The 9159-nt window shown below is 39.6% G+C and overlaps 1 protein-coding gene across 1 annotated transcript; it reads left to right on the forward strand.

The window, feature by feature from the left end:
- Positions 1–200: 200 nt before the first annotated feature.
- LOC121896275 lies at positions 201–4813 on the forward strand. Its single transcript, XM_042410068.1, has 6 exons — positions 201–638; positions 1172–1513; positions 1833–2159; positions 2796–2948; positions 3914–4077; positions 4353–4813. The coding sequence occupies exons 1-6, from the start codon at positions 569–571 to the stop codon at positions 4473–4475; spliced, it is 1179 nt and encodes a 392-aa protein (XP_042266002.1). The 5' UTR covers positions 201–568; the 3' UTR covers positions 4476–4813.
- The last annotated feature ends 4346 nt before the right edge of the window (positions 4814–9159 follow it).

Here is a 9159-nt window from a genome sequence, read left to right on the forward strand (position 1 = left end):
AGATGCCGGTGTGTTAACATACTGGAATGTTTGGTTTGTTGGTGTTTAATGTGTCTGAATAATTCCATAGAGGTCATATAATGGATTGAAAATAAAATGATTAATTCATTAATATACCTTTAACAATCATCATCATCACTTTTTACACAAGAGAGAGAGAGGGACGGAGACAGGAGAGACAGAGAGGGAAGGTGGGACCAACTTCCAGTGAAGTTCATGTAACTTACAATTTCCCATGAAGTGAACTGTTAGACCCATATTTCACTGATAACCAGTGGAGGGAGGTCAGTACAGGGTGATCTCTCTTTTTTTGTTCCAGTCAGGAATGTCGCTGCTGCATTTTGAACCACTTTCAGAAAAGACAGGAAGGACTGACTCACTCCCAATTTAAAGGAGTTGCAGTAATCGAGACATGAGGTTATAAAAGCATGTAAAACTGTCTCCAGATTGCCAAAAGAAAGAAAAGGTTTTAAGAGAGAGATAGAAAAAGGAAGGAGTGTTAACTTAAGTCATCTTCAGCTTCCTGATTGATCAGACAGACATATAGAGGCAGTTCTCTGACAGTTTGATGATTTTCTGCATCAGGATCAAACTCAGAATGAATATCCACCATGTTCTGTTCTTCTGCTTCTTATCAGGTGAGGACTGATTACCTGACTGTGTCTGTAAAGCTGCAGCACAAACTGCTTCTGGACATTCATTGTGTTCATTTCAACAAATGTCAGATTTGTATCACACAAGTTTTCATGTTGCTGTCATGTTAATTTGTTTTCCTGTTGTTCTCTAAATTATTCTGTTACTAGTTGCTGCTGCAACATCTCTATAATGTAATCTTGTAATTTAACTAAACTAAATGTAATGTAATTTAACAAAACATATGAACCATCCATCCATGAATATTTGTTGCTCATTAATATGTTTGATATTAGAAATTATGAAACAAAAACATTGAAAAACAGACGTTACACACTGTGACTACAACTGCAGCTACAAGTAGAACAACAGCAACTGCTGTACAGTCAGTGAAAACTTTGCTAATGGCTGCCTCTGTATCATCTCTGCTTCTCTGTGAATTGATGGATTAGCCCTCATTAATCTGTAGTCTGTTTACAGTAAGTCTACAATACACAAAGTATTGATCATCAGTATTCACTGTTCATCTTTCCAACAGCACTGCAGGATGGAAACACTGGACTCATCAATGCAATAAACCTTATTGCTGGAGCTGAAGGAGGACGTGGTTCAGTGAGTTACCACTTCACTTCATCTGGAAGCACCAAGTTCTTCTGTAAAGGAGAATGTAAAGAAGAAGACATTCTCATTAAAACAGATGATGTCACAGCTCAGAGTGGCAGATACAGCATCAAATATCAAGACGGATCTTCTGGAAGAAGAATTGTGACTGTGACCATCACACAGCTGACCAAGTCAGACTCAGGACAGTACAGATTTGGTTTGGGTGGATCTTTGGTCTCAGATTCTTATTTTGACTTTGAGCTCACAGTTACAGATGGTGAGTTTCTACTGAAAGTCATAAAACCTGATATATTTACTATGTTCATCCCATTTAATGATTTTGAAGCATAAGAATAAATGAAGTCAGATAGAATCTAATTAAATTGTGGGAAGAATGTGAGATGTTTATGATATATTGACTCAGTGTATCAATGTTGGATGAAATCATTACTCCAGCAGTCAGACTGTGGTTGAACTGGGCAGCTCCCAGTGTGACTCTGTGGATCTGTGTAAATGTGAAGCAGGAAATATTGTGATCAGACTGCAGCATTTTACAGGAAGTACAGACAGTAACTGTTGATTGTTCATCTTTTCAGCAGCAACATTGGGTCAAAACACTCATTTCATCCGTACAGAAACTGAGGGAGGAAATATGACAAGAGGATGCTTCAATGCTGTCTATGGAAGCAGGAAGTTCTTCTGTAAGGATGAATGTAAAAAAGAAGAAGACATCCTGGTTGAAACAGAAGAGAACAGAGCTCAGAATGGCAGATACAGCATTGAATATACAGAAGGATCTGTACATGGACTGAATGTGACCATCACACAGCTGAAGAAGTCAGACACAGGATGGTACTGGTGTGGTTACGGCAGAGCTTTGTCTCCAGATTCATCCAACACGTTCCGGATCTTTGTTGTAGATGGTGAGTTTTATATTTAATTTTTGTCCACATTCTGTTCAGTGCATATCAGTTTCTAAATGTTTAAAATGATGAGAACTTGGTGCACTCCTGTAGCCTTCTGGTTGAAACGCATGTCACATAACCATAGCGTCCGTGGTTTGAATCCAGCAACGGACCTTTGTTGCATGTCACCCCCCCATCTTGCCCCCTTCATTTCCTGTCATATCTACAAAGTCCTTATAAGAGAGGCATAAAAATCCCCCACAGCCCTTAAAAAAGAAGAAGACTTGTTTCTTTTTCATTTAAAAAGAAAAAAGATTTTTTAATAAAAATTTACAACAATCAGTTTGTACAATTTTTAAAAACCTTTTCAGACATTTGTGCTTTTATGTTTAATGTCAGACAACCAACCTGTGGGTGTTATTTTCTTACTCTTCTGTAATCAAAATTCAAATAACAATAATTTCTTGTGATTAATAGATCAAACCCACTTCAAGTATTCTTAATCATTTACTTCATTAACATATTTAATGCTGCATATTTCTTGTGTATGTGATGGATGCTGTCAATATGATCTTTCTGTCTAGAGCAGCATCTCATTTCTCTGCATTATTGATTCAGTATCTGATTGTTTCAATATGTTTTCATTGTTCACGGCTCCAACCACTTCAAAACCAAACCGGACTCTCCGACCTTTTCCAACATCAGTCCCATCAGCCTCCACACCAACAACAACACAGAGTTTAATCTCCAGTTCAGGAAGCTTCACACCTTCATCATCTTTCCCTGAAACCACAGAGCAGTTTACAGGTACAGGACAGTTCATGTCTGTCCATCTGTCCATCACTGTCTCTCTGCAACAAAACGTCCTCTTAAAACAGTCAAATTCAGCATAACAACATTGTCTAATAAGAATAACAAGATGATCCAACATGTGTTTCAGCACATAAGACAGTTCAGCACCTAGAAGAAAACATTTCACATTTAATTTTACAATAAATTTCCTTGTTATCTTCACACCTAATGTTTAAACACACCCTACGTTACTAATGATGTAAGATAATTATTAACATGTGATGTCAGCACATGACAAGTCAAGAAACATTCAGAAGAAAGTCTTTGGGATTTTTTTTCAACAGGAAGATAAGGTGAGGACTGATTACCTGACTGTGTCTGTAAAGCTGCAGCACAAACTGCTTCTGGACATTCCTTGTGTACATTTTAACAAATGTCAGATTTGTATCACAAGTTTTCATGTTGCTGTCATGTTAATTCGTTTTACTCCAGCAATCAGACTGTGTCTGAGATGTTTTTTCAACAGGAAGATCTAATTTTTGATAAAGGTTTCCTGTGTAGTTTTCTTGTGAACAAGGTTATATTTATATTCAGTGTTACTCACCAAAACATGCTGAGTGTATCCTTTAGGTCCAACATAAGTGTTGAATATGTTTCCTCAATCATAAATATTTGCAAAGCTGAATATTTTAAATAGTATTTTAAATCTTGCTTTGCTTGCAGTCTTCTTCTCTCCTGCTTTTGTTGGTGCATTTCTGTGTTTCTGGGCAGGTTCCTGCATCCTGTAGATCAGTGGGATGATGTGAAACCACTGGCAGGATTGTGTATCACGTCAACCATGTGTGCACAATGTAGACCCACGCGTAAAAACAAGCTACTTGTGGTCAAAAACTCCACAGGGAACCTTTAATCTTCTAATACAAGACAAAAGATCCCAGTCTTACAAACTACTACATGTCTCTCTCTCTCTTCCTTTCCAGCCGTCTCTGAGGTCTCTCGCCCAGGTTACTTCTTGCCTCCAGTTGTATGTGTGGCTGTGATTGTTGTGCTGTTGGCTGTTGTTCTGCTGCTCCTCTACAAATTGAAGAAGAGGAGGAACTCTGGTTTGAACACCAGAGGAACCTCAGACAGCAGAAACATGGAGGTGACTTCCTTTAACTCTGTATGTCTCATGTTAACTCTTACTGTTGACAGACATTTTATTTTTGCAGTTAGGAATAAACAATATTATGTCTGCAACTTCTTCACCAGTATGAACAAAACTATAATTTAATAAAATCATAATTATTGTTAATAGACCTCTGGCCTGTCCAGTTGTTATCACTAAAATATCAGCAAACAATTGAAGAACACAATATCTGGGTTGTTACCGTGGTTACTGCTATATTAGGTTTGATGTCATTCCTGTTTTATTTTCAGTATTGTGTCACCTATGAGAACCGTCCTCCAGTCTCCAAGTATGGAGACAACATCTGCCAGAGCCTGGATGCAGCCGACAGGGATCTGGACCAAACCTACTCTGCACTCACAGCAAACACATGACGATGTTTGGATTTGGATCTGGATTCTGTACTGTGCAGGTTAACATGTGCTGCAAGGTTCCAGTTTGTTCCACTTTCTTTCTTTTCTTTTTTTTAATCGGCAGATATTAACTATAAACATGCTATTTTTCACCTCTATGCTGATGATACACAACTGATCATGTTTCTGAGATGTTCAACAACTTCTCACTTGCTTATTCTGAAATGTTCATTGTCTTCATAAATGTAGATGTTGTTTGATATTGTTCTTTTACACTTTGAGCCAACTCGGTCTCCTAGAAATTACATTCATATTCAACTCAATTGTAACAGCAAATATGTTTTATTAGAAACGTAATGCTGCTGAATCACATTTTCTCTCAACATGATGAAAAATTTTGTTAATTAATGTGTTTAAGTTTCGAAAATGTTGATACTGAACGTATGAGTGAAATGTTCAGAGACAACGTACCTAGTCTTTTTTTACACCAGATTATCTGATGTTGCAGTAAAATATCTGCTGGTAGAAACTCCACCAGTATGAAAGTGTTTGTGGTTGTGTTCAGACTCTGGCAGCACTTGGTTCAGGTCAGAGAAAGATCCTGGTCTCTGTTTAATACAGAAAAAAGTCTGCAGTGACTTGAAGCTCAACATGTTTATGAACATTTAAGCCACAGCAGCATCTTTCACTAACCTGAACCAAACCTGAACACACACAGGACTCAGGATGTGAACCCGGGTCTCTGCTGTCACAGTCCTGCATCTTGTAGCCCCCCATCCACCCCGACCTCCTCCCTCCCACTGCAGAGACACATAGAAATGTAGCTTCATTCATTACTGTGAACATCATCCAGGCAGAGATTATGTTTGATAACACATCATTACTGTGAAACAGTTTTGTCGTATATGAAGGTCATTTCTAGAATTCACAAGTCTGATGGCTTCTGGAAAAAAAACTTCCTTCTATTTATTTTACATGCAGGAGATCTAAAACACATTCCTGATGGCATCAGGTTAAAGTAGTCATAGAGGACATCATGTGTGTGGTTGCTGATAATCTTCTCTGCTTTGTTGAGGACTTGTTCAGTATTAAGCTGTAACAGGGATCTTTGTGTTTTGCCAATAATTTTAGAGCTGAAGTTAACAACATGTTGCAATCCATTCTTGTCCTTTTGACAAATGTAAACCAGCAGTTAAAATACTTTCAATAAAAGGATACCTTCAATAAAACGTCAATATTCTCCGATCTACTCTAAATGAGTTTAGTTTGCAGCTTAGACGCTGCTGAGCCTTTTTCACAATAACATCTGTACTGTCACTAAATCTCAATCTGTCATCAAACACAGTTCCCAAGTATTTGTAGATCTGGACGAGTTCAACACTTACTGAAGCCAAGAATGATTGTTGGAACTGTCTGTGTGTTGTGGTGAGATCACCATTTCTTTAGTTTGGGACACATTTAAATCTAAAAAAGATCTCATCTCCTCATCATGATGAATCTGAACCTCTTTAGATAGGAAGTGACTGCTGCTCCAGCAGCAATATTGTAAGAAGGTCTGTCCACCATAGTGAGTTAATTTACAGCCAGTCTGCGTAAAATTTAAAAGTGTCTGACTCTGGTGCCTCCTAGTGTTAGTATTGAAAAGACACTTAACACACAGAGAGCTTCAACATTTGATTCAAATTGTTCTGAACGCTGCAGCTTCTTAATCTGAGCTGCTACCTTTTCCTGTTTGACATCACATGTTGCATCACATGTTTTCTGGACTGTAATCATTATGTGTCACTTTATAATGTGATATTTATGAGGAGCTTTTTTCAAAAATGGAGCACAGCTTTCAGGCAGAGCATTGAAGTCGGCTTGTTTCAGCTGTTTTCATTATGCTTCACAGGGCGGCTGTGACTGAGGAGGTAGAGCAGGTCGTCCACTAATCAGCGGTTAGTGTTCATGTCTAAAGTCTACATAAATATAACCCACCATGAATCTCAAATGCAGCTGTTCACATCATACATTTCTTAATTTACAAAGAAATGTGCAATACATTTTAAAGTTCATGAGAAAACCTTGAGAAGCAAATTGATGGGAGCAAACACATTCTTTGGTGTGGGAAACAAAGGGTTAAACACCTTCATATAAAATATGTCCTCATAAGAGAAGTTACAATGAATACCGAGCATTAATAAAATGCCCTTATACCTTATACCTATATATTCAGTGTTAATATTGTGCTCATAAATGGGGTAAAGTGATTATCCTTATCTTCAGTAGGATTTGTCAAAGAGGATTCACAGCAGTTTCAATATGAACCCACTGATCTACACAAATTAATATTACACTTAAATTCATATCTGTGAGGCTGTGTGTATGTATTTATTTAATCTTCATTGTTGGATATATCCTGGGATATTATACAGTATGTAAAGATCTGTATGAAGTAAAATGTATTGTGCTGTGAAATGCTGGTGTGTTTACATACTGGAATGTTTGGTTTGTTGGTGTTTAATGTGTCTGAATAATGTGTCACATAACTGGTCCAAAATAAAACTATTCATTCATTCATGTACCTTTAACCGTCGTCATCATCATCATCATCATCATCATCATCATTGTTGGGCCTCAGACCATGAGGTCACACAGAGAAAGCCTACATGTAACCTGTGAGGCCTGACCACGAGGTGCTTGTTCCTTTGTTTCCCCCGAGACAAAAGAATAGCACCAAAAATGCTGCTTACAGACAATGGGAGTCCATTGCAAACTCCATTTCCAAGGATGCTTTGCGATTTTCACACCTCAGCAGGGAACAGTCAACATACAGCCTCATTGGTGGAGACGCTCTTGCACAGCGAAGCGTCCTGATGACGCAGCCGTGACATCACCTCCCCTTTAAAAACTGAACGTGCCCTGAAGCACACGCCTTTCCCATGTCACTGAGCTAGGGCTAACTTCTGTTCCTCTGAGTCAGCTGACTAAAGGGGGTACCCCACGCACGTGTTTTCCCCTCATCGAAGACTCCCCTCGCCAGACGAGACGAGACTTCGCCCATGTTCACCCGAACACATTCCTGGATCCGAGAGAGACCGCTGCTGCAACCAACATCCTCGAATTCCCTCGAGACGGAAGAAACGCTTCTTCACCGAGTCGACTCTGCTGTTCTCTCCGCCACGCCGCCGAGAGCCAGCTGCCGTGCTTTTCGCCGACCGTGCGAGAACGGCCACCGTCTGCATCCGAGCCCAGGACAAAGCCGGACATAACGACGGACTACACACAAACCCTGCTCGCTTTCTGAAGCGACCAAGTAAGAGGCATACGTCTGGGCAGAGGCAGTGTTAGTTGTGTGTTCTTATCAGCATCAGTTGCTGTTGTTTAGCATTTAGCTCTTAGCTTTTGCTATTGTTTGTTGTGCTGTTGACAGACCGCCGAGTCCATTTTCCCTGCTTTACTCTTAGGAGTATTTTAAGTTTGCTGCCTGTTTAGTTGTGTTCACCACACTAGACTGTTTTGTGTTTGTCCCGCTCTGGACTACTGCTGTGTTTGTGCCATCGTGAGTCAGGAAGTAAGTTGCTTTGTCGGTCAGAAACCAGACAACGTGTGTTACAGACTGCCGTCCGTACGCGCACTGTCTGTGGACAAAGGAACCGCTTCTCTTCCTCTCACGATCGCTTTCTCTCCTTCTTCCCTCTCTCTTCTGACTAACACATACACGCGCGCGCACACACACATACATGCACCGACATCTTTTGCACATCTGATGGTCAGATAACGTCGGACAAAGCTTCGCTTTGTTTTTCCTTATCCGCCATCAGACACGTGTGTTTTTAACAGAAGTGGGTGAGTGCAAGACGCCGTCCACCAGGCGGCATCGTCTTGCTTCTGTCTAACTGAGACACTGCCACATTTCTGCCATCCAATTCTTGCGCGACATGACTTCCTCCCATAATCACGTCCGCGTCGCAGACCGACGACTTCATCACGTCAGGCCCTGTCACCATCTTGTCACACACACGCACGCTCACACACACACGCACGCACACACACACGCATTCCCCTGCATGTGTCCAACCCTGTACATAGCTGATTGTGTTTTGTTTGGTAGGATTAGATTTTAGGATAGTTGTTTATTGAATGAAGCATTTGTTAACTTTGTTAATTTTACTAAGTTTAATAAACACTGTTATATCTTTAAAGAGAAGTTCTTCTGTCATTATTGTGTGTAATATTGTGAAAAGTGGCTGACTGAAGGAGTCAGAGCTTGAATTCACCCTAGTTTCTTCAACCTTGAATGTTGATATCTCTCAGATATTAACATTCTAGGTGAACTCCCATTTATGAGACTACCTTGTTTGGTTATTGGTCCCGGTTTCCGGGTGGTGCCCCCTATTTGTTAATTAATATTAATAATTCTATTAATTGTTATAATTAGTTAATTATCTTTGATAATTGATAATTATTGCAAATAATCAACTGTGTTCCTCACAGATCCAACAGTTGGTGCCCGAATTATTGATTAAGGTTAACAATATCTTATTTTCATAATTCATAATTATCTATGATAATTATGAATTATGAAAATAATTATCTATGATAATTATGAATTGTTGCTAATAACCAAATGCACTACTGCCCGTCCCAACACAGGTGAAAGCAGCCCTTCCTCAGGAGAAGCCAGGCAACCTACATAACCTCGAGCCCAGAGACTGGGTTATGA

The sequence above is a fragment of the Thunnus maccoyii genome, chromosome 4 (assembly GCF_910596095.1).
Source record: "Thunnus maccoyii chromosome 4, fThuMac1.1, whole genome shotgun sequence".
In the NCBI taxonomy this organism is placed as follows: Eukaryota; Metazoa; Chordata; class Actinopteri; order Scombriformes; family Scombridae; genus Thunnus; species Thunnus maccoyii.

What these genes read in the sequence shown, in the direction of transcription:
- LOC121896275 (XM_042410068.1), top strand. Translation starts at nt 569, where the DNA reads ATGATTTTCTGCATCAGGATCAAACTCAGAATGAATATCCACCATGTT. An exon ending in GTTCTTCTGCTTCTTATCAG is followed by an intron (nt 639 to 1,171) that starts GTGAGGACTGAT and finishes TCTTTCCAACAG; the next exon opens with CACTGCAGGATGGAAACACT. An exon ending in CAGACAGCAGAAACATGGAG is followed by an intron (nt 4,078 to 4,352) that starts GTGACTTCCTTT and finishes TTTTATTTTCAG; the next exon opens with TATTGTGTCACCTATGAGAA.